This window comes from Anarrhichthys ocellatus, unplaced genomic scaffold (genome assembly GCF_004355925.1).
Source record: "Anarrhichthys ocellatus isolate YVR2014 unplaced genomic scaffold, GSC_Weel_1.0 scaffold54, whole genome shotgun sequence".
NCBI classification, from domain to species: domain Eukaryota; kingdom Metazoa; phylum Chordata; class Actinopteri; order Perciformes; family Anarhichadidae; genus Anarrhichthys; species Anarrhichthys ocellatus.
Window position 1 is genome coordinate 2,678,803 of NW_022280084.1, and position 25,581 is coordinate 2,704,383.

Genomic DNA, 25,581 nt, shown 5'->3' on the forward strand with positions numbered 1-25,581 from the left:
CACACACACACACACACACACACACACACACACACACACACACACCACAATAGAGCGGAGAGCTGCTGCACTGTTAGGAGGCAGGAATGTGCGAACTCCCCAGACGACAGGGACAATTCATGCAGGACCAGCTGAGACCACGAAGACCTCTTAGCCTCCAAGACAGCTCACTTCACCTGCTGATGAAAATGAACTCAGAAATCAGAAATCATATTCAGTGACTTCTAATTCCAGCTAATCTCATCTCAACTAACAAACAGAAACAGCTGCAGCTAAAACAATTGGTGGAGAGAAAATTAATCAGCAACTATTTTGATAATCAATTCGCTATGTTTTACAGCAGAAATGCACTGGTTCCAGCTTCTCTAATGGGGAAGTTTGCTTGTTTTCTTAGTCACTCATTCCAGGAAACTTATTATCTTTTCGATATTGGGTGAAAGAAGACGTTCAAATATGTCAGCTAGAAGAAACGATTAATGAACGAATGGAGAAAGTATAACAAACGCAGGAAGTGTGCGTCAAAGGAAAGGAGGATGATGTAATGTATCCAACATGAGCGTTTGACCGAGTACATGGGAGGAGGAGATATAGAGGGTTGAGTTACCCAGATTTATTTAAACTGCCTCGTGGCAGTGTATTAAATAATAATCTAACATGTGATTATTCAGCAAATACCCAGTGGTGGAAAGTAACTAAGTACCTTCACTCAAGTGTTGTTAAGTAAAATTTTGAGGTACTTTTACTTTATACTTTATACTTTTGGTAAAGAACATTTTGATTCCAATGAGACAGATAATCTGTGAAAAACACCAGCTTCCTATTTGAAGGTTTGATCGAAGCTCACGAGCAGACGTGTGTTTATGTCCACCTGATGAATGTACGTCCAACATTCACTCTCCTTCTAGCTCTGGTGTTTGAACTCTTAATGGAAATATCTGTCTCTTAAGCAGCTAAATGCTGCTCTTTGTTCACCAGCTAGTCTCTGGCTTTGTCTGTTTGATGCTGAGCAGCATACAGTCAGTTTTGTGGAGATCTCTCATCAACAACAGCTGCCTGCGGCTGAAATGTTGAAGTTGTGGGCTGTAAAAACAAAACAACGCGCTAAAAAGCTCAGTAAAGCTACGAGGAATTGGGTAAAAATTCACCATGAGCAACCTCTTTTATATACAAGTAGCCATGTGATCCATTGTTAATATAGCAATTTTGATTTGTGAGCTTAACATTTTAAATATATAGATTTTCCTTGTTCTTTGAGGCAGTTTGGTTTATTTCTGTTAATTATAAAGCAGTGATTTGTTCATAAATCTTCCAGAAAATAGAGAAAGAAATGCAGTTTTTGTTCTTCAGTGAGGCCTTGTTTGGTGATGCTTCTTTAAAAATCACTGAACACTTCGAAGGAGATTAATGCAGTTGAATGTGTGATTAAAAACAAAGATTGTTTTCAGATATAGTGGCAAAACTTGTGTTTGCTTTTTTAAAATATCAAACTTATTCTCAAATTGTTACCATGTGAACCGAGCCTCCTGTTAGTGCCCAGCATCTCATATCTTATCTCTGTTATTATTTGCATGGAGCACAGCTCTGTAAAAAGCTTTTTGTCCTGTGCGACAACCATCAACATACAACATATTCAAAGCTCCGAGGAGGAAAAAGGAAAATGTTTGTGTGTTTGAACGTAGATAATAATTTGCTTACATTTGGTTGCTTCGGTCGACTTTTTTGTACGAGCAAAGTTTGGATGAAGTCAGACTTCTGTATGTTTCTAGTTCCATGCATTCACCAGTTAAGATAACTCATCTGAGCCCGATAACAAACAGTCTAAAGGTTATAGAGTCAATTCACAATCTGACAGCTCAGGCAGATCTTTCAGCTTTCTGCACACTTGAGTCAAGCACTCACTCTAAATATTGACAGAAGAGTTGATCTTTGGATGTTGAGACGTGACGCCTCTTCATCCAAACAGAGGGATTTTCATCTCCTCTCGGGGTGTGAAGAGAGCCGCACGGCGAGAGGAGCGAGGCCTTGATTCTGGAGAACATGGGGTGATCTCACTTTCCAACAATGCGAGTTGCTACATCCTCCCTGGCAGCAGAGCTTCCTCTGAAATAACGGTCTCCATTCTCCTTTCATACAGCTCCTTATCATAAACTATTCGTATAAGTTAAAACCGGGGCTGCAGCACCACTGAGGGATATTTGGGGATTTTAGTCACCAACAATTGAAAGTTGTGGTGTTTTAAAGGCTGATTCTCTCATTTTTAGAGTTAATAGGTTTTAAATGTAGTAATTAAAAGGTCAAATTATATTCAGGATTCAGTATTTTGACAGTGTGGAGAGGTCTTTTAGGCAGCATGTAGTTAACTGAATCAATAAAATGTTGAAAACTACAATTAATGAGACAAATGTCTGCACTTTTTTGGAGGAGGGGTGTGGTTGCTTTGGGGAGGATTTGGACGCCTGACCTCAGTATTGCTCATTATCTGTTTGCAGCTTTGCACAAAACACACCATGACATCATAATTTCAATTTATACCCTTTCTGGTTCCTACAGATGTGCAAACACGTACCGATAAACACCTCAAAGCATGAACGTGCAGTCAAGTTTTGAGGTGTTTATCTGTGTTATTTGCACCTGGTTGAGAAACAAAACGCGTTGTCTTACCTGTGACTGTCATGTCTGCTGCTGCTGCTCGCCGTCAGAAGCTCACGTGAGATGAAACTTCGATTGAGGTTAAACGTCACGCGGAGCGACGGCAGCGGCGTCGTTCTCCTTCTCTGCATCCCATCAACTGTCCCGGCTGAAGCTCTCCTCCTCCGGATCTGAGGGTGTGTCTCCCTCCGAGCGGAATGTGGAAATACAGGTTGCAGGCGGTGTGTGTGTGTAAGTGTGTGTGTGTAGGAAAGGGTGTTAATCATGTTTGCCCATACACGCTGTTCAGTTAAAGTGCGTTTATTTGCGACTGAAGATGACAGATTTGAGTTCAGCACAAAGTTGAACCGAGCTGCTGCAGCGCTGTGACGGCAGAGCGCCCCCTGGTGGCTCAACTCACTTTATCACCAAACTGTTGCAATTAAAAAAGCATCAACATACTGTATACTTAAAACTACCCATTATGCAGAAGGGCTCATTTCAGAATAACGTATATTTTATGGTTTGATATCATTATTGATGCATTGATATGTACATCAAAATGTGAATAATGGAGCTATTTTTGGTCTGTTTTTACGAATGATATACTTTGATTGAAATGAGCTAATTAGATTTTTGATTTTTTTCTACCTCTGTGGTGTCGTTTACAAACATTACAAACTCATTTTTCAACTCCTTTGATTGTTTATTAATTTGTTTCAATTACTTTTATTTCATTGGTGAAGTTCCATTGAATTAATCAATTGCTTATAAATAAGTAAATATTTAATCATTTTAATAAATTCACTTAATTCCACATTTTCTTTCACTCGTTGCCTCATCAGCTGTCTATTGGAATTGCTAAGTTAACTTTCTCCTTTCATTGTTGTCACATCAGCCTATTTGTCATTTGCATATTTGGACTTCAGCTGTACCTCTACTGTACGACTGTTTTGTTTTCTGCATGACCAACAGATGGCAGTATTAACTAGCACTCAACTAGCTCAAAACATTCTCTAAACACACTTTCAAACACCGAAAAGATAAAATGAATAATCAAGAAGTTAATTGACAGATAATTATTTTTGATAATCTATTGATTGTTTCAGTCACTTTTCACATAAAAATGCCAAAAACATGAACTGATTTGAGTTTCTCAAATGTGAGGATTTGCTACTTTTCTTAAACAAAAATATCTTTGATATTCTGTCAAAACAAGAAATTTAAAGATGTCATCTCCGGTTTCACTTTTACAATCAGAAAAATAAAAGGGAAATTAAATGATAATGAACGTAAGTGTTAGTTGAAGCCCAAAAACGAACAAACATATACAAACAGATTTATTTATTTAGATATAAAAGACAGTTTTTTTTTACAGTCTATATACACTGTTCAATGACAATAATAAGAAAATCTCTGAATTGCTACAAAATCAGTGTAAACATTTTTTCTGGTTGTTCATTTTCTCAAAGCGCGATGAGACAGAAAAGAGTGCAGAGAACTTACTGTAAACAATGCACACCTCCCTTTCACTGAATATAACACTGATACAACAAACATGTAAAGGGACAGAAGAGACAATAATAAAAAAAGGAGATTATGTTACTGTCTTGATTGTTGTTAAGATTACACATATTGAAACATATTTGTTGGCACCTCTCAGTCCATGTAAGACAAATCACAGACGATACATTTTAGTGCAGTTTTTGTTGGTTTGCGTGTCAGTTTTAAGTCCCTGGAGTCATCCACACTGATCCATTACACAGACTGTATGTGTAGTATATTTATATACAGTCATTCAGACACTTGGTGGCAGCACTGCTACAGTTTACTGTACGCTCCGCTCTCCTGCACTTCCCTCTTGTGCAGCAGAATGCTAATGAGCAAACATCACCCATTAAAACGTAATGGTTCCCAACCTTTTTTGTCTCGTAACACCTTAAATTTAACCTACTTACACCCCCCCTTACGTTTATCTATAAGTTGAATAGAGTTGAACCAATAAGTGTTTCTCTCTTCTAACGATTCAAATTGTTTCATTTGAATTATGGACTGAAAAAAATATCTAAAGTTGAGTATAATATCTGAAACAGAACAATGGGGTGGAAGTGCTGCTGGGTCTTTGTGATGATCGCATGCAGGTGCTCTTTGGATCATTCAGGTGTACTTTGCTTATTCAATCTTGTGAAGGGCTCACTGCACAGGTGGAATACAGTCTCAAAAAAGTATCAAACGTAAGTCTCCTTCAAAGTAATCCAAGGCACACTGTGGGGTTTGTGCAAAATCAAAATGCATTTTTGCTCAGACCTTACAGTGTGCCTTGGATCATTTTGAAGAAGACTTACATTTCATACTGTTTTGAGACCGTATTCCACTCATGCAACGAGCCCTTCACAAGATTGAATAAGCAGAACTGTGTTGTTTTGTTCTTTGGTTTCTTCTTAATCATAATTCCACCCGAACAGATGTATTTATGGAGCTTAGGTTGGGAACCACTACATTATAAGATCCCATTCTGTCAAATAACATTGTTTTAACATTTCCTGGAGGCAGAATTAACCCCACTAGATATCAGTGTCAGGGCCAGAGAGCCAGCTACCTTTCAACAGATCAAACTAGCACATAAAAGCTCATAGCTCATTCTATCCAGATCACAAAGCCTGTGGTCATCTCTGAATAAAAAAAAGTCACCGCTGTTCACATTTACAATTTTACCAGATTTCCTCTTAGCCCTTAGCTCTGCCTCTAGTCAATTCTGCTTCTTTTTTGTTGCGGTACCGTTAAAGCTTCCACTGACATATTTTCTGTCAAGAACACCAATAATTCAGCCAACTTCAGCCTTGAATTAACAGTATTGTGATTGTCTGATGCATTTTGTCTTCAGGAAAACAAAAGTGATTACTGGTTCCATTTTGTTGGTTCCGGGTGGCCCATCATGAGTCCAGGTAGATGGAGTAGATCTGGTTGAGGCAGCGGTCGACGCCTCCGGCCTGGAAGAGGAAGCTGTCGTCTGAGCAGGGAGACATGGAGTAACTGCCCCCCGCCTGACCCTGCAGCTCCTGCAACAAGTCGAACCCTGAGGGGAAGAGAACAGAAAACGTATGTATATTTAGTCAGAGCTAAAAAAAAGAAAAATAATCCAAGAATCATTTTAACAATTAAACTTTAATTAGCTTGCTAATTAGGTACCTTACGTTGTGTGAGCCAGTACGGTTAAGAAAATGTACAATGAGATGTGAGTTAAAAAGACCAAGGTAACAGAAACAAAGTCTATCCTGCTAGGAAATAATAAGTCTGTACGATGTGTTGCTAGTGTCGTAATAAAGAGGCGGAAGGAGGTAAGTGGAGGCAAGTTTCTCCTTAAAGGCGTTCATGTTGCACTCAGTTGTTCACATTGAAAGTGACAGATATAGCGGAGTCAAGTTTCCCTCCAAATGTAGCGCATATTTTATCATCATTTTCAGAAAATCTGTCAACGAAAATGTGGAATGTTTCTATCCACTACTGTTGTGTGAATTTTAGGAGTTGGTTCGTCCAGATGAGCAGCTGGTGGCGCTAATGCTCCAGTCAGGTGCCATTAAACCACTGCAGAAGAAGAGGCAGCAACGAGATGATGCAATTAAAAGAGCTCCAGAGAACGGTATGTGGGGGGGAATGAAGAAAACATGACAGAAATAAAGTATTAATGCATGTTTCTTCAGTTAACTTGAGTAATGCTTAAGTCTCCTCATCGCTCCACACAAAGCTTCTGAAGCCATTTTTCGTCTCTTCAGTAGATGTTTAAGTCTCATGCTTCATGTACGTCTTGATTTATTCTCCAAGTATGTTTCCATTGTTCTTCCTCGCCTTTTGCTTTTCATCAACCACACTCAGCCAAGTGTAAAAACAGGTTTTGCAGTGTTTTACAGTTTCTTTCCTGAATTTTCATCATTTCTTCTCAGGTTGTTATTTTGAGAGGATGAGCACAATGACAGGTGGATGAAAGACACCCGGAGAGAGAACATCAAACCCAGCTTACTCTCTCACCACCACCCATCTGGCCAATCACAGCGAAGAAGCACTCTGATTGGAGCACATGGACGCCTTCGCTCTGCTGTCTTACCTGTAGAGTGAGAGGCGGAGGAGGTTGTGAAGTAACTGGCGGGTTCGAAGCCTCCGTCGCTGACTGGTTGAGCCACCTTTCCCTCTCCGTACAGACATCCTTAGAGAAACACAGAGGGAACTTCAAAAGAACAGAAGCACAAAAAAACCCGATTTGTCCCACCGATGCGTTGAGGCCGGTGATGCCGACACATGTTCTGTAGACTCTGTCCGTACCTTGCTGCTGTGAGAACACTTGTTGGTGGTTGTAGGTTTTGTGGTAGCCCTGCAGCTGGACGTCCACTCGGTCTGACGAGGAGCTCACTGCGCTGACGTTAGCGGACATGAACGACGACGATTGTCCGTTTCTGTTGGCAAAACGACACCAGGTAGCTGAGTTACTAAGTCCCCCGACATGAACATTTATGTGAGTGTGAAACATGATATATACAACCATGATGAACGTTGAAACTTGATTCATTTGTGTTTTAATTGCAGATTCTGTTGCTTCAAACATGAAAGAACGATCACCATTGCAGCCCTGGACTCACCTTTTGACTCGTTTGAGTGAAGAACTTTAGAAGGAAATTATTAGTCTTATAACAGGACTCAATCTAAACGAACAGGTCTGACATTTTTGACGTGTTTAAAACTAGGTTTGATTAACGTTTGACGCAGACATCTCGGCTCAAATCAAACCCAGAGCAAGTATTCATGCCGTTGAATCTGACAGTGTGGCAGCAGCTGTGTTATCACGTAAATACTTAAAACTCTTGTACAAACAGTGCAGTTTATACAAGGAAGCGTTTCCACCTCGAGGGGGGTAATGTAGGAGGTCTTTGTATCCATCGCTACGCTCCAAGAATGTGCTGACTGTGCACAAACACTCTGACTCAACATGGAAACGAATAAGCCAGTGGAGCCAAGTCGACAAGAAGAGAGAGCGAATATCTCTCCAAGGAGATATGTAGCTGAACCCCCCCCCCCCCTGTTGGCTCTCAGGCCTGAGAACCCTCCCCGGATGATGTACTGGACCGTATTGGTCCCCAGAGAGCAAAATGGCCTTGGTTTCTGCTGGAAGGGTTTTAGTGGGCTTCATAAACAAGCCAGGCCTTGTCAGAGATACCGATGGCTGCTGGCCCAAAGCGCCATCTATATTTTCATCTGACCGGCTATAAAAAAAGGAAATGTTTGGAGATTTCTTTACATATCTATCATTTATCATCCCCAGGTCTCTTTATCACTCATTTCCCATGTCAAATGCTATTACGTTTAAATTAACAGCCTCTGTGTTTGGTGGAGAAACCCAATAAAAGCCAAAACTAATCAGGACTTTTTGAAACCCAAACTAATATAACTTACAGATGGCTGCGGCTTTCCAATGTAATGAAGACCAGGCTTTGTATAGGATTATGTAAACAAAGTGGGCTTTGATATAGTACGACTGTTGAAATAAATGTGCCGCGATGACTGCGAGCCCCAAGAATTCAACACTTCTCTGGATTCCCCCTTCGGTGGCCCCAGAACCATCGGAGCTGACCTTAACTCTAAACAACCGCGGCTGTTCCACAGCTTACATTCTTGCGACGCTGCAACAACATAGCTGGGATGTCTGAGCCGTGCTGTGCGCGGCCCCGCTGGGTCGATCCTGTCGTTTTGTGGCCAGTGTATACCCAAAACGTCTCAGATGCATGAGCTTAACAGAGAGCCCACGCCTGAGGGAGCGACTGTCATCGCAACCTCAGGAAACTGTTCCTCTGATCATATTTTACCGGCTGAAGCCCTTCATCATTTTTCTTTTCTTTCCGACTAACTGCAGCCAGCTGCCCTCCTCGTATCTGGAATGAGAAGAATCCTGCTTGCAGAATTTAAGCTCATGTGTTTATATGCGCTTTGTGTTGTATGCAACGCTTGGCAGCACAGTTGGAGTGGATCGGAGGAGGAGATGAGTCGATTCATTACAAGGTGCCAGCTTGTGCACGCTAAACTGATCCGTTTTCAGGTTTGGCAGAGGAAAGATGCCGTGACACAGATTTACCGGATCACAGAGGATCATGTTGAATGTATGTAACACAGATGGAGATTTAATGTGATCTAAGTGCTACCAATCAAGCACTTAGAGACACTAGAGCACACTTATTGCACGTTAGAGATACGGTAAATACAAAAATGTGTGGACATGTCAAAACAGTTCAGTTAAACTGGCTATTTGGATCCGATGTCAGTCGGGGCTTCTGCAAAGTAAACTTCATTACTCCTCTTTCCTTCAAATTGTATAAGAGTGTTTCTGTGTGAGAGCCATCCCGGTTAGTGTGTCTGTATCTGATGCAGACGCTGCTCCAAAAAGCCAATCCAGCTCTTCCCGACCACAAAACACACCGACGCTGCACATCACAAATACTCGCTGATGGACAAGCCTTTAGCGCGGGGCCTCTGACTCCCTCAAGTATTAAATAATTAAAAGAAGTCGAAATGGCTCGTCTCAGCCAGAGTAAACACGTGCTTGGCTATGAGGTCAGAGCCCGATGCCGTGAAGCACAGATAATTTACTTTCACGTGTTTAATGTCTCGCTAAATCATTTGGGGGAAAAAACAAGTGCTTGTCTGGTATTGGCTTTGGCAGGTCGTCGTACTCTGCGGTCACCAGAGGGATTCTATGACATCCGCAGTGTCTATAAAAAGACGTCAATGGACAGATTGTGCAGCGCGTCATGGAAGCTCTGGCTGCAAACTTTAAGGAGATGGAGGCTGAGAGATGCTGCATTAAGGCGAGTACAGTTGTATATCCTTCAAACACAAACAGACACCCAAAGCAGAGCAACAAATTGACGGACGTACAGGTTGACTAAAATATGGCTTTGTTTGTTGAACTCCAACAACTTTAAAATGCTTAGTTTTACCCCAAAACAGGATCTTTTAAAGCCAAGACATCAGGGTGAAATCCTGCTAAAGCTAACAGAGTTGAAGCATCTTGAACTGAAAGTTCAGTCGTTATACTGTTTATTATAATGTTTTTAATGAACTTTCACCATAACTTTATATCTTTATGAAGCTCTAGCGTAAGTTCAGGCAAGAAGACTATACTCCTGCATGCCTCAGCCCGTAGTTTATTTCTCACACATCTGCGACTCCTCACGCATGCTCACTCATTATTTCCTTGCTCTTATTGTTCGGGGCTGTTGATCATGATATCAGCTGTCCAGATCAGCTATCCAGCTATCCAATAGCACAACGACACAATTACATCGTTGGCCTATCATCTTGCTGCTGTCTCTCTTAAATATGATTGTCTCTCTACCTTCAGTACGTTCATGATGCTGTTACGCAACCCTCCACTCCCCATCTCTGCCCAATCTTTGCTGATTAATCAGCACCATCAGCACCAGTGTCTGGACACCTCGGGGGGGGGGGGGGGGTTATCTTGCTGCTGCTCAGGGCAGACGCCCCTCGATTACAAATCCCCATGTTGAGTCCAATCGCCAAAGACTCTGAAGACTTTATCATCACATATCATTATCTTTTCTTATCTGACTTGTCTCTCCTGATTGAAATGCATTTTATATGCATTTGAAAAAGCACAGAATTTTCAAGATCATCCTAAACCAACAAAATAATCCTCCAACTTTCAATGATTTTCAAGTCCTGGTATAATGATGATCATATTCATCATATACATAATAACAGCATTTTTTTAAAATATCAAAACCTTTTCACTCAAGGTTCACTTACTGGAAAATATTGCATGAAGGTCATGGCTGAAAGTTTCAAAAACTGGATGAAAAGTTTAAACAAATAAATAAATCAGGCTTTCCAGAAAGTGAACTTTGCGCTAAGAATCTTTTGTCCAACTGCTGCTTCCCCGCTCAATAATAAACCTTCAAGCTTATAGTTTTGAATGTTTTGTTCAAAGAGAACAACCATATTAACTCTCCTTTTAACTCCTCTTCCAAGACCTTAAGCCCATTCAAAAACAATGATTCTTGGAAGTACTGGGGAATTTCATGGGAAACTATGTGCATTTTATGTGAAGATTTTATATCACTTATTAAATCAGGAAAATGTTATTCTGGCCCTTATCAACACTCTTTTTATTGGATGGACTGCCTTTGTTGTTACTGTTGTGCCAATAAAAGTTACTTTACGGGCAATTCTTCAATGACCAATGATTTGAGGCCATATTGTTCAGAAACTGCTGGCCTGGAGGCCCTCGGCTGTATCGTTTTCGTCTCACGTCTACTTTTATACATGGGCTAGACAAAGTTTGTCTCAGTTTACAGTACACATAAGTTCTGTGGCCTGCGACTACCCAATCAGTGCAACCACAAAGCCATAACTCCATCTCTGGTGATAATGTCTCTGGTTTATTCAAGAATGCACAAGCTCACATCAATCTCCCCGTTTCTGGGCTTGTGCTGCTTCACAGACAAGAGAGGCGAAGAAAAGTCACATCCCGACAGGGTATTCGATGGCGTCCGTGTATCCGAGGTTTGACATAGCGAACGGAGGAAGGGTTAAGCCGTTTTAAAATACTTTCATACGGACCAGATTTGTCAAATGGATAAAGATTTTGGGGCGAACACCCGAAAAATACACAGAGGAGAAGAAAACTGTGGTCAGTTTTCCCTATTTTTATCTTTCGTAGAAAATAGCTCCGGATGAAAACTGCCAAATGCAAATGAAATCTCTTTCAGCTCCATTGTATCGGATTGGCAGCAGAAGCCTCTGCAGCAGATAACTCGAATCTGTGCCAGACACCAGCAGGGGTAAGAGGGAAAATGTGGGGATTTGTTTGAGCGATTTGGATGAACTGACCATTTAAGTTTGCATCTGAAGATCATCACCATAGCAGTAGTAAAATATCCTCTTTTAAAGACATAAAAGCAATATAATTTCAAAATGCATGACAGTGAGAACATAAAAATATATATTTTGACTTTCATTGTTTACCAGCTGCATAATATGATATGAAAGGTCGTTTCATATCATGTGACATATCATGTTTCACATCAACTGTGACTTCACTCTACGAAGCAATAAGACGTGCAATAAAAAACATAGGACTTCAAAATGGAAAAAAATAAACTGCTTCTGCTTCGACATCTACTGTTGAGCTGCCCATGAGCAAGGCAAGTAACCGCCACTTGCCAGTGGTAAAACGTTTCAAGAAGCAAAGGTTCATAACAACAGCATTGCTGAAGAAGCCCATGTGTTCACCGTTTATCTAATAAATAAATAATAGACTTTGGGGCTGCAACACATTTAACTACTTAGATCTGCGTGCATTGGTCTCACACTCACCCCTCTCTCATGCTTCCTGCGCTTGTTAGTGAAGCTATGGGGCTGTTGGCGTCAAAGTTTCCCTGCAGGCCTCGGTACCTGGAGCAGGGGTCTGCTGACGGAGGGAGGAACTCAGAAGTTGCCCCGTTGTGGACGGAGCTGCAGTTTGAATACACACCTGGAGGAGAGAGAGATCTATTAAAAACAATCACTTTACTGAAAATCTAAGTTAAGCTAAAGTGGGATTAGATTAACGTATTATTAACAGCAGTTTCGGAAAAAAAACGTACCAGAACGTCCATAGAAACTTCTGAAACTTGGCTAAATACATGAGCATAAACAACGCAAGCAAGCTAAGGCCACAGCTAATGATTACTTCATTCTCCATTCCTCTGACACTTTTTTAAAGTGATTAATTTATCAATTAATAGTATATAAAATGTCAGAAGATAGTTGAAAATGTGAAAAGGTGAATTACTTGTTTTGTCTGACTAACTAAAACTGTAAAATACTTCATACAACGATATGAAAATCTAAAGAGCTGGAACTCTTTAGATTTTAATTATTACAATTCAGCACTACAGCTTTTGACAAAACTAGCGGCTAACTGCGCTAGCAAGAAACAGAGGCTGTATTTAAAAATAGTTAAGCTTCATTTTGTCAAAAATACAATTATGTTATACATGCAGAGGTGTCGTGGTTAATGCTGTGAGAGTAGTTTGACAAGTTTCTATGGACAGCTCCGGCTCCCTGCAAAGAATCAAGACACAAACTCTTCAGGGACACGTTTTAAACCTACAGGAGGTCAGTGTTAAATACTGAAAACAACGTTTTATGACGACGTTCATTTAAAGTATTAACACAAATACCAGCAGGGCTTTCAACACTTGGCTTTGAGTTTAAGGGCAGCTGATGATAGCATATGTCACCATAAATCCAGCACACACACAGTAATGTACATACGCAGGTATATACACAACAGTGAGTAACATTGGCCATTTCTGATAAGGAGTAAGTCCTCTTGGGACTTTTTCAGAATTAAACACTGACATGCTTGTTTCACCCTGAATAAACATAGCTGTTAGTGTTGCCGTTTGAGGCTTTTCCCTCAAAGTCTTCTGGGTAAAGCAGCAAGTAGTCTGAAGTAATAGACATGGACAGCTCTCCTGGACACTCTCCCCTCTCTTTTGCCAACTGAGCCTCAGTGTACCTGACAGCTTCTTGATCCTGGTTCAGCCATTGAAAGGGAAAGAAAAAGAGCTTGGCTGGAAAAGCAGGTTTGGAGAAGCTGAGGGACGAGCGGGGTGAGGGCCAACTCGCCCGCAGTCAGTGCCCGGTAATTGGACAAGGTAAACACTGGCATGATGAGCTATCATCGAAGGAATGGAGAGAGGAGGGAGAGGAAAATGAGCAAATGAGGCCATGGGAGAAAATGAAAGAGACAGCTTAACGGCCCAGGTGTTCGGGCAATTACCCTTTTCTTTGTTTTCGCTCATTTCCACAGAGGTAAACGCAGGTATCCATTTGATTTTGCTACCGTTTCATCTGTGCTCACCTGTGTATTCATCTAAGCTGGGTAAAGGTGAGCCGTTTCCTTGGTGGAGATGCTGCCTCGCCAGACAATCGCTCAAAACGTCCGATTCCAGCATTGTGTGCACCTGCACCTGTCAGACCAAACACAATTTTACATACACTGGTAAATGATAAATGTATATTTTGGTGCATTTAGTGTCATGTTTTCACGTTGGTGGGCATGTGCGGATGCCTGCCTGCATGTAGGGATGGGAGTAATTATCTTAAAGCTACAGCTTACAGTGTAGTTGTCTTCCAATTGTGTTTTGCTGTTGGGCAACACAGCTCCCATGGAGCCAAACTTTGAAATGATCTACTTCTCTTCTGATTATATACAGTAGAACAATTGAAACCACAGTGAGATTTCTGCAGGCACTTTTCTACTGTTAATTTTTCAGAGAAATGATGCTTGAACCAGATGCCTGGTTCGTGTTTTGTCTTGCGATCCAGCTCCTCGATATCCAGAAATCTTGTTAGGCAATCTTATTCCAAAATGTTCTAACAAAGTTAAGGCAGGACAATTTACTTTATTATCCAGCGTTAACAGGGGATCCCCCAGGACTTTCCAAAACACATTATGGATAGCTCCGGGACCCGCCGAGAAGCTCGCGAAGGACACCCAGGAACCACAAAAGGGGTATGAATAATCTGCGAAAAATGTGCGCCCAAACCAGTGTTTATGAAGATTCAAACTTCAATAGCTGTGACGCATCAGCTCGGGGAAAATGTATAACCGTGAGGACTTTATGAAGTGCATGTTTAATATTTCAAAGTCCTCTTTAGCCCCACAGGGTTTACTGCAGCGCAGGGCGTGTTAGCCATGTCACAACTAACAAGCACACGTGTTTCTGTTTAAACCAAACAAGCCATGGGAATACACACAAAAGCCCCAGTGTCACTAACGGGCCATAGAAAACAAACAAGGCCCAGATAATGCCGAACAATAGGCTCCCTATTCGGACTTCCAGGGAGCGTGTGTAATACTTTGTTTTTCATCCTACTGAATCATAAACATGCTGACTCTCTCCTCCTGCTGCTCTCCATCCCTTTCTCTCAGAAACGAGGGTTCTACACGCACAGACAGGGTGCTACCTAGAACCACTGAGGAACCCTGAGGTTCTGCGAAAGGAAGGAACCATTTCACTCTGCCCTGAACATTAAACGTAATTCTCCAAATGTGGAACAAACTTCCATACTGTTTCAATAATTTTGTGGCGGCTATGTTGACTGTTATCAGACGAACCTAAGAGGCGATACAAAAGTAAATACTGTTCTTCTTCCCTCTGTTGAGCGTTGATCTTCACTTCCTTTACTTTTGCTCTAGTCGACACACAATCGGGATCTCTGTCTTCTTCATTCTTCCTCACTGCTGTGCGTTCAAACATGATCTGTGATATCTAAAAGTTGTATTTCCAGCTCTAATTATCACTTCTGAGTGAACATTTTTCCCACTCAAGCAACTTGAGATATGAGCTTCTTATGATTCTTACCGCCAACATTGTTTATACTTTTGGCATTGTGTATATCTTAGATTTGAGATATGCTAATGGATATTGCATATTTGCACTTTTTCATTCTTTGTAAAGCAAAGCAGGATAAATAAAGCTCTATTTAGCTCTATCTTAACTTATCTAATTATTTATCTAATTATTATTAGTAACACTGCTTCTGCACCTATAATATCAGAGTTTGGGAAATTGATACTGAAGTTGACTATATTTTATACCCATTTATCTTTTTAAATATACTTATATATACTATATAGTATATATCTTTGAATTTGATCATTTTCATAAATAGTCATGAATTGTGGTTTTTATGTTGAATGTTATTCTTATCATGACAGAAAACTTTCTGAAACAGTATTTGCATCATTTCAAAACTGCACATAAACCAAGATTAGTAAAGATTAGGGTTAACCACTAGACGGACATGGATCGTATTTTAAAACAAAATCAAATTCCAATGAAAGTTAATATGACTTTTGTGCATTTGAGGTCAAGGAGAAAGATGACATGACCGTCAAGTTGTAAAGAAATAGTTTATGAGGGCTTTGTGGTCGCTGACCAAGTAACCGCAAAGCCACTGGTTTGAGTCCAGCGCTGTGCCTGAGTTGTGTATCATTCTCCTCTGTCCCTGTCCAATAAAAGCTTGATGCCACTAAAAGTAATACAAAGTACTTCAGAATAAAATAAAACAGTTTATATAAAGCCCTTCCACCACATCTAATCTAATATAATATAACCTAATCTATCTTTAGAAACACAGGACGGTTTTATGAAATATGTCGGTGACCAGAGAACTAATCCCTTTCTGCATTCAGCTAAATGTCCAACATGTAAGAACATAGTTGCAGTTGTTACCTTGACCTCCCTCTCCTGAAGGCCTTTGGCTGAATGAGCTTTGACGTGCTTTCGTAACGAGCTGGGATCGGTGTAACGTTTGGTGCATCCTGGGATCTGACAGGCGTACGGCTTCTGTGAACGAACAACGACAAGAAGAGTTGAAGAGGCGTGAAGAACAAAAAGAAAGAAAGAAAGAAAGAAAGAGAGAAAACTATGAGAAAGCAATACTTCAGAGTACTCTAACGTGTGTTTTCATGTTCCAAAAACACAATCTGACAAATAACATGTCCAAAACATTTCTGTGAATACAGCAAACAACAAAGTAGACCCTGAAATACACAACATTATATGTATTTTTAGGTTCACCATTGACAAAATCAGTGATGGAAGAAGTACTCAGATCTCTTACTTAAGCAAAAGTACCAATACCGCGATGTATAAGTATTCCATTACAAGTAAAAGTCCTTCATTTAAAATGCTTTGTTGCCCCCTCCAGTACTGTGTCATAATAAATATAAAAATGAGATGATTATTGGGGTAGAAAACAAAAAGTTCGGCTTCACTAATGTCAGTTTTTGGACATTTCCCTAATCTTTGATCATCTCTTTGGGTTTTAAATAATTATTTATATGGAATTTATGGATTTATATCTGAAAAGTGGTGGGGGGGGGGGGTTCATTACTGGTTTCATCTTTCACAAACTGTATTTCTTAAACTGATCATATGTTTTGTTTTTGTAACTAGTAACTATAACTGTCAAATAAATACAGAGGAGTTAAAAAGTACTTGAGAAAAAGTATTTAGTTTCTTTCCACTACTGGACAAAACAGCACCGACCGAACCCTCTATTATATACTTTATACTTTAAACCACTCATGCAAATACAGGACTTTGTAAACCAGGTCACAACATTCACCACATGATATGGTTTATGGATATGATGTATAATTGTGTTTACAAATAATAGCACAAGTTAAAACGAGTCATATCCAGATGGTTTATAGACGTGAGACTGTGAACAGTAGTCCTGTGTATGATACACACAAACACTTAGGATACATGTGGTTCCTTTACATGACATATGTACTAACAGAGAGAGAAAGGACATGAAGAGTATGTCAACATTTAACATAACGCACTCCTCAACTGAAAAATGGAGGATATTTACCGTTCGTCTGCCGGCTTTAAGAGAGGAAGAGAGAGAAGAGTTACCGAGGAACAGCTCAGATATATTTGGAGTCAATTAAGTTTTCATGAAAACTTTATGAAAGTTATTCATAAAGGTGAATTTTAGCGGTTTATGTACCAGAATCTTCTGTTCACAGGTGTTATTACCAAGAACACAATGTTAATTGAATGAATGGTTCTAAAATTCTGAGAGTTGGCAGGTTTTTAAAATAGTACAAATCATGTATTCGGTCAAAAACATAAAGAAGCAGAAGTTGCTTATTTTTTAAATAAGAAAAAGTAGGATTTGTGAGGAATATAAGAAAAACAAAAGAGAAACAAACAGTCAGTATTAATCAAAATAAAACCAAAGCTGTACTTGTTAAAGGGATGAATTTAGCAAACAGCTGCAGTGAGGAACTGCAAATGTTTAGCACACTTAAAGGCAGAAATGAATACATTTCAGATGTGCAATGACTCTAACGCAGATCTGGCATCAGAACTACTCCTCTACAGTGCCTGGCATTCAATGCTGCCAAAAATTGAGCGATATCTTGCTCTTATGGAACCGTTTCTGAACAATATTCCCTGGGAGGTGAAGAGCATAATGAAGTGTTAAACCCCACTGCCTTTGTATGCTTAATGAGTGTTTGCGTAGCGGTTGGCCGCTGCTTAAAACTAGGACATAAATTGCTGAATACACATGTCAGTGTGCAATTAGTTGTGTCAAAATTCTAGAAATAAAATTGACGGGTTGGCTGAAACAAAGCTTTTCCGTGTATGGCTGCAATTCAAGATGTTATGACTGAAATGCTTTAACGAACCAAAGTGACGAAGCAGTCAAAGTCAAATGGAAAACAATAAAATTCTGTGTTTCATTTGTCATTCCGCCTCTGATTGGTCAACATTTACCGGTTGATCTTTATTTAGAAAACCAATGCAGTCTTTAAACCGCTCACGGTAACAAATCGTGCAGAAACAGGTTTGAGGTTTGAGGTTAAGTGAGCTGTAAATTGTAGTTGAGACACGCATGCAAGAGACTGACCTCATTTTGGAAACAAATATTTCGTAACACACTATTATTTATAACATTAGTACATTAGCAACACAATACAAGATATTCAGTCGAATCTAAATAACCTGTATTGACACCAGTCCTTTCTTGGCTGGTTATGCTATATTCAGCAATTATTTACATTCAGAGACTTCTGGGACACATCTGGGGCTCAGTGATGGCGCCAGATGTGTCTGATCCTTGATTTGTGACGCAACTGCGAAGCCGCTATTAGCCAGCGTGAAACCACAAAAAGGAGAAAATGACTTTCTCCTCTTGTTGTAATAACACAGGAGTGCAACGTACAGCTCCATCTCACCCGCGTAATAAGAGATCTGGTTCGCTGGATTACTGCTAAGTCCTCGTCGCTTGTCAGCAGGAGTAAAAATAACTGTGGTTTATAGAATAAATCCACAGCAGGTATGTAGTTTCACAATCCCAAAGAATGTTCTGTGCTGTAGGCAGACAGAGCAGGAAAGAGGGGAGCAGAGGCACTTTAAATTAAAGTGAACCCCTGATTACAAACAAATACTGTATCATAAAGGAGTCTGTGTATGTAAAGCATACAGGAGATTGAGGTTTTATATATTACATTGCTTCATTTATATGTTAAAGTAAAGGCAGACATAGATGGCTTTTACATAAATGCCCCTAATGACTTGATGCAAATGTGATGGAAGATCCTCTCCTTAACAGATAATTCTGATTAAGCAGTGCACTCCTAAGAATCGAAATAGATGCAGCCGAACCAGAGATAATGTATTTTTTTATTCCACCCAATTCTTGTCAAAACCTGCCACCTACATTACCCACAATGCAACTCAACCGCTGCCACTACATCTTCAGAGGAACTCATTACTACAGCTGTCGAAAAATGTATAAAGTACAATATTTGTCTCTGAAATGCAGTGAAGTAGAAGTATAAAGCACTATAAAATAGAAATACAAGAACCTAAAACTTGTACTAAGCACAGCACTTGAATAAATATACTTACTTTCCACCGCTGGACATAAAAGAACCAAATAGGAAAGAGCCACGATACTTGCATGATATTTTTTGGTACCTGGTGCATGACAGGGAGCAATGGCTAGTTTAATTTACAGGTTTGGATTTGGGGGAAGAAGTTTTCTGTTTCCTCTCAAGTTGCATCAGTGGTGGATTTCATAACTTCTTTTGCCACAGAATCCTTAATTTATCACTCATCGCCCCCGCTTCCCCGAACCCCCTGCTGCATTCTCCCATCAGTGTCATCATTTATGGTTTTTAGGTGGCGAAATCTGCTGCCTGTGTTTTTTATAAAGGACGCCATGTGCAAAAGCAGAGAACGACAAGTCGAGACTCTCAATTGAATTCCTTAAACGCTCACCTGCTGTTCGTAAAGCTCTTTGATTTTGATATTCACTCATCCTGCGGTTGACACGAATCATCAGCTGCAAAGTCGTCGCCTAAAGCTATGGTCTTGAATGGAAAAAATGGTACCTTTTGGATTTGTGTAGATCCCAAGATTTGTTTTTCAAATTCTGCTCGTACCACTTGACCTTTTGTAATTAAGCTGTTTTCAGTTGCTGTAACTTGAAATAACTTAACTAAGCTTTCTAAGCTCTTTTTTAACTGTACAAAGCAAATATAAAGGGAAAAAAATGAATTGAAATTGACCCCTATGCAGTTTCATGGTTTATTTAATTGATTGTATTTTCTTTATGCAGTGAAAATGTCATTTAATAGATGCATTTATTACAGTGGTCTTAACCAGGTGAACAAGACAGACATTTAATCTGTCTGGAACAGATAGAAAACTCTGTTCACTGGTTTCATATTTTAAATACACTTGCGTGCTAGAATAAGGTGCTTTTTAAATGAAGAGTGTACTCTTTAAGAGGTGTGGTGGGTGGCTGCGTGTTACTGACCGTGTCCAGATGTGTGCGCTGGTGTTTGGCCCGGTCGCTGGAGTTGCTGAAGGCCTTGAGGCAGCCGGGATGCTGGCAGATGTACGGTTTCTCTCCTGTGTGGCTCCTCAGGTGGATCTTCAGGTTCTCCAGACGTGAGAACGCCTTGGAGCAGCCCTCAAACTGACAAGGAAAATACAAACAAACAGTCTTACTGCAACCTGACACAACTACCAATTGAGGAGAGTGACATATAATATAATGTAATAAAAAAGAGGTCATCTTGGATTCGAGTAAGAGTTAAAGGCAGCTTTAAAAAATAGGTCAGGGGTAAAGAGTAGAATAAAACCTAATGATGGTCAAAACATCATTTAACATGAACACTGGGCCTCCAGAGGGATGCTCAGGCAACATTTGGAACATTTTAGTTTGATGCATATTTTATATATAATGATGAATAGGGGCAAAACGCAAGGCAGTTTGAACTTCATTGGGCCTTTTAAGTATTTTACATTCATACATCCACGTGTATAAATCCTCGACTAAACTCGATTCCGGTTACAAAACAGAATTTAATTAAATTTTGAAACTTTTATCCTCTTATACAAATCATATGCAAATCACATCTGCACCTTTTAAAAGTAGGTTGGCCTGCAACTAACATGTAATAAAAATCACTTCCCCACATCCCAGATGAGTGATGTTGAAGTCTGATCCAACAAAAATAACTAGCAAAGTGGCGATATATCACACTATAAATTCATATGTTTTGGGTTATTGAATCATAAACTTCAGGTAATGGGCTTTTTCCCAAGAAGCAAATTGGAACAGAACTACACAAACACACACACACACACACACACACACACACACACACACACACACACACGCACAGACAGACACCAGACTGTGGTAAAAACGTTTCTGTTGGATTGGAGCCAAACAAGAAGTAAATATCAGAGTCAGCAGGATACACGCTGCACTCCATCAAATAAAGCTCTAAAATAAAGTGTCACATTCAATCTCACAGACTTAAAATTACAAATGTGTTCATTTCTGGCATGCAAGTCAAAGTTTAAATGGATATAGTTCTCATGTTTTGATCTAAACCTCCTGGAGCACCAACATCAAGTTAGCGAGAACGTTCAGACGATAACGGGAGAGAAGTTTCAAAAAATGTCAACGATTCGAAACGTTCTGAATTCACTTTATGTGGTAAAATCAACACAATTAGAATGTTTTCACTTTTCATTTAGGATGGAAATAAGTGTCATCTACTAACAAAGAGGATGATAGACGCAAAATAGTGGTTTACTAAAGAACAACATGACATTTAAAAAAATGCATGCCCCATGAACTTTAGAGGTATTACAATGATTAAGTTCAGATTTGTTTCCGAAAAGGATTAATACTGTTTTGCAATGAGATCCTCGTTCTGATACTAAAACCAAAATACAAGAATTCAGCGTTTCATCCTTTTAGGAAAATATGGAAATGTTTTTTCTACCCAGCAATCATTCCAGGGGTTTTATTAGGTTTCGCTAATGAGTCAGTAAATGTCAGTCACCTCGTTTACTTTAATAAGTCCGTGTATGAAAAGCACTACATCATGGTAAAATTAATCCAAGACTTGAAATCGTCTTGACAAACAACGAAATAACAAAAACAGAAATTAAAGGCAACCCATAAAAAAACAGACCAGAGGATGAAATATATAAAAGTTGGACTCGTTACGTGAACTGTGCTGACAAACTTAAACACTTCAGTTTGCGTTTTTTGAAAGGAGAAAAGATTTAATGCTCCTTCATTCTGGCTTGTCAATTCACCCCATGGCCATGGTAGTAAAAACATTAGTTTTTTTTAAATCAAAGAAATGTCACCCCACCCTTATATACATGGCTGCAAAATAGAAACAGATTTCTGAAGTCTTTGAGAGAGTAGAAATACGAGCACAGTTTTATTTAAGTTTTCTGACAGTTTGTAATTTCCTTTGTGTTTTTTAAGGACTATGTTCTCAAAACAATGTGTCCTTTATTTTTACAATAAAATTCGGAGATGAAAACAAATTCTAGGAAAATCAAGGAAACTGTACATTAATCTCAACTCTGTCTGGCGTTTAAAGAGGTTCAGGTTTATCTTGCAATTTATAGATTTAGTTTATTCCTTAAATATTCCTTCCTCCTTTTCATGTTTAACATTTTAATATGTTAAAATATTTGATTATTGAATGTATGTAATATTCAACAGCATGAAAAGTCCAAATCAACAATGTGTAGTCCATTTGTCAGTACTTTCTGACTTCCTGTCTGAGGCTCTGAGCTTCCAGCCCATTGGCTCCTACTGACAACATACTTTTTGTTTTGGGTTTTAAACCGCTCACAAATACATAGTTTCCTTTTTATATTTATTTAAAGGTTCAGTAATTTCCTTAAACACGTGGTCACTGTAGTCTTTAGCAAGCGCTACTCAAAACAGGAGAAATTATTGCATTTGTTGGGGACCATTTTCAGCTGCGGATCAATAAGATACAAATCGGTTTTATGATACGGCAACATTCTGGTTCAGGTTTGCTGAGATCTAGGCACTTAATAACACGGCTAGGTTAATTGAAAGACCATTGTTTGGGTTAAAATGACTTCAAGTTTATGGGAGCTTCCTAGTCATAGTGGCAATAATGGCTAAGGTTAGGGGACGATCTGGTAACACTTTAAAAAACTAAACGAGGACTGTTGATTGGAAACAGGAAACAAACAGCAGCCTCTCGTGTAAAAGGCAAACATTTTGATGACCCATCCATCCACCCCGACATTCCTCCTCTTTGGCGATCATAGACAACGTCATGTGACTTCCTTCTTTTCCCCCATTATAATAATTGTTATTGCTGCTAGAGGCTTTTGTCACTTGAACGTAAACACATGTTGTTGTGGGACACTTAAAAGATTGATGCCGTCATCTGTCTTTGGAGGACAGTCTTGGCGATGTATGGGGGACTGACTCATAATGAACTTTCGTGCCAATGTTCATTGTAATAAAGGAAACATGTCAGCCGGCTCAATGCTGTGCCTAAGTGATGTGCTTTCCATGATTGTTTTTAGGCAACAATGGAGCTCTATGGCACAGAGCAATAAGATCTCCATCGTGTTTGACTTAGATAATCCTAGTTAGTAAGATCATTGCTGGTTTTAGTCTTTAAATGGGATTTATTAACAGTAATATCACAAGACGTACCCTTCAAATGTATCTACACATGAATGTCACTTCATTACCATTAACTATGACTGATTACTCTACCACAGTGGATTTAAAAACGCTTTGGCAGCTCGTGTTTACAGCCTGAGTAACACCTGTGTGATCTGAGACTTGACATAACGAGCTGGTAAATGAGGCTGAATTCATTAAAACACACTGACTACATTCATATGAGAGATTCATTTTTCCATTGCTGCACTAGGAATGACTTAATATACATGTTTTGGCCTGAGCGCTTAATGAAAAATAAAATGACGTTATTGACGTCGTGAAGTGTGACTGACTGTTTTGTGTGCGTGTTGATGTTGATTTAACTTTATTAATCTGTGTGCAGGCGACTCTCCACGGTAATATATTTACAAGCTGGCAGCAGATTCGGTCCTTCAATGAGCTAATTCACTTAAGTAGGAAGCGTGCACCTGAGAGAAGATTTCTGAATGAATTATTAATCGGAGTCTCGGGTTGATGACAGTGAAGGAGTCACCGGGGAATAACGGAGAGAGTTACTCACTCCTCTGGGATTTGGAGCGGAACGTGTTCAAGCTGCGAAAGTTGCGTTTCAGGAAAACACACTGATGACGGACTCTGTGCTTGGGCTCAAAGGCCACTGTTGTGATGGTCACTGCAGAAACCTCACAGTCTCTGTCTCCTCGTGAACCGAACCTGGTCTGGTTTTGTCTTCATCTTTGTCGTAGTTTTTGTAATTATAAGATTTATAGTCCCTCACCCCTATAAACAGCCTGCACGTTTCACAAAACAAGCTGCTCAGACAGATGGAAAGCAGGAAATGTTGAAACTGTGGGAACAAACTTCACAAACTAAAATATCACATGCTACTTAAAATTATGATCCATAAGATTTCCATGTATTCAAACCCAATTATTGATAATATTTATGGTCAGCACTGTCACGTATGAATGAGAAAAGCTGCAAACTCTCACGTTTGAGAAGCTGCAACTGGAGAATATTTGACATATTTGCTTTATAAATAAATGAAACTTCAATATGTGTCTGTTAATCATCAAAATAGTTGTTTAAAGTTTATGAATAGTTGATTCATTTTCTGTCAATCAACTAATTTATAATTTGACTAGTGGTTGCAACTCTACAGTAAACCACATTGTGGTTGCTCAAGAACAAACTATTACTGACCATGTGAGTTCGTAAAAAACGATAAATCAGCTGTTCTTCCAGTATATGTTTCTGCTTCGCAGTTGTTTGTTGCCCTGAGAATTCTGGGACTTGCTTAACCGCACTTGAAGTTACCTGTGATCCCAGGTTAAACCAAATCAACCGGGACGGAAGGATTAAAACTTCATGTGCATGTTTCAGAAGGACGAGAAACTTCAAAAAGGCGGGAAAGAGCTTTCTCTGTGGGAGCATGGTTCTGACAGGAATGAGTGATTTATCAGTTTATTGCATCACTACTTAGTAACTATAAATTATTTGCATTTGTCAGAATAACCACAAGGTAATTGGCAGGTTTTTGGATGCTCAGTGCAACAGACACAACCTCCATTCATTCAACACTGCCACGTTTCTTCCTCTGGCATGCATGAGTAAGGGAAACCTGTCGTGAGGGGAGGAAACCGTTTGATCATCTCTCCGTCTAACAGACTCTTGATCAACGGCAGCACAGTCTGAGAGTCGAGACGCACCGTAAGCAGGTTAATGCCTCCCAAACCCACTTAAACCTCTAAACGGCCCATCTGAAGGCAACATAAAGTCGGACAGGATGAGATTTGTTTTGACCGACTGAAAATGGTTGCAGCAGCGTTGGCGGCGCTAAGCTGCAGACGTTGCCAGTTGGATTTCCTACATTTTTGGATATATCAGGGATGAACTCAATGAATGGGTTATGGACAATCGAAAAAAGTCTGGGATTTGTAAATAGATTTTAAGATGTAAGAGGAGCTCACATTGGTCATCACCTGGAATGTGTTCCCAAGCATGTGTCAAGGACTAAAACCAAATATTATCTAGTTTCTTTCAGCTCTCAGTTTGTCATTTACAAACTTACATATCCTGCATTTTGCTGAATACCTCAAATGAAATCCTTGTAGAGTTCTCATTCTTTGCAATGACATGAAACTTATTTTATTCAAAATGTGTGTGTGACTTTTATATATATAGTATATTTATACTTTTACTGTTTTGAAAACATAATTTATGTTCTGTTGTTGGATTGAGACCTTTTACAGCTCAATGCAGTCCATTTCAGAAATGCGTGTGATGCCACTCCTATGCTTGCAATTTGCATGTGTGTTGGTGTGTATTGGCTCTACAGCATCTCGTGGTCAGGGAAGCTTTCAAGTCATTGAA

General features: G+C 39.6%; 2 protein-coding genes across 5 annotated transcripts in view; both read right to left on the bottom strand.

Moving 5' to 3' along the window:
* Nucleotides 1–2,852, bottom strand: part of LOC116396208 (leucine-rich repeat-containing protein 38) — a 7,555-nt gene extending 4,703 nt beyond the window's left edge. For both annotated transcript variants that reach the window (XM_031870671.1, XM_031870668.1), the window contains exon 1: nucleotides 2,662–2,852. The gene's annotated coding sequence lies outside the window, so the exon portion shown is untranslated. The remainder of the gene's footprint in view (nucleotides 1–2,661) is intronic.
* Nucleotides 2,853–5,006: 2,154 nt separating this feature from the next.
* glis1a (GLIS family zinc finger 1a) overlaps nucleotides 5,007–25,581 on the bottom strand; it is a 35,854-nt gene continuing 15,279 nt past the window's right edge. For all 3 annotated transcript variants that reach the window (XM_031870665.1, XM_031870667.1, XM_031870666.1), the window contains 7 exons: nucleotides 20,032–20,193; nucleotides 15,921–16,034; nucleotides 13,541–13,649; nucleotides 12,007–12,163; nucleotides 6,946–7,076; nucleotides 6,731–6,829; nucleotides 5,007–5,704 (listed from right to left, as the gene is read on the bottom strand). In XM_031870665.1, coding sequence (XP_031726525.1) covers nucleotides 5,562–5,704; nucleotides 6,731–6,829; nucleotides 6,946–7,076; nucleotides 12,007–12,163; nucleotides 13,541–13,649; nucleotides 15,921–16,034; nucleotides 20,032–20,193 — 915 coding nt within the window. In that variant the 3' untranslated portion in view covers nucleotides 5,007–5,561. The remainder of the gene's footprint in view (nucleotides 5,705–6,730; nucleotides 6,830–6,945; nucleotides 7,077–12,006; nucleotides 12,164–13,540; nucleotides 13,650–15,920; nucleotides 16,035–20,031; nucleotides 20,194–25,581) is intronic.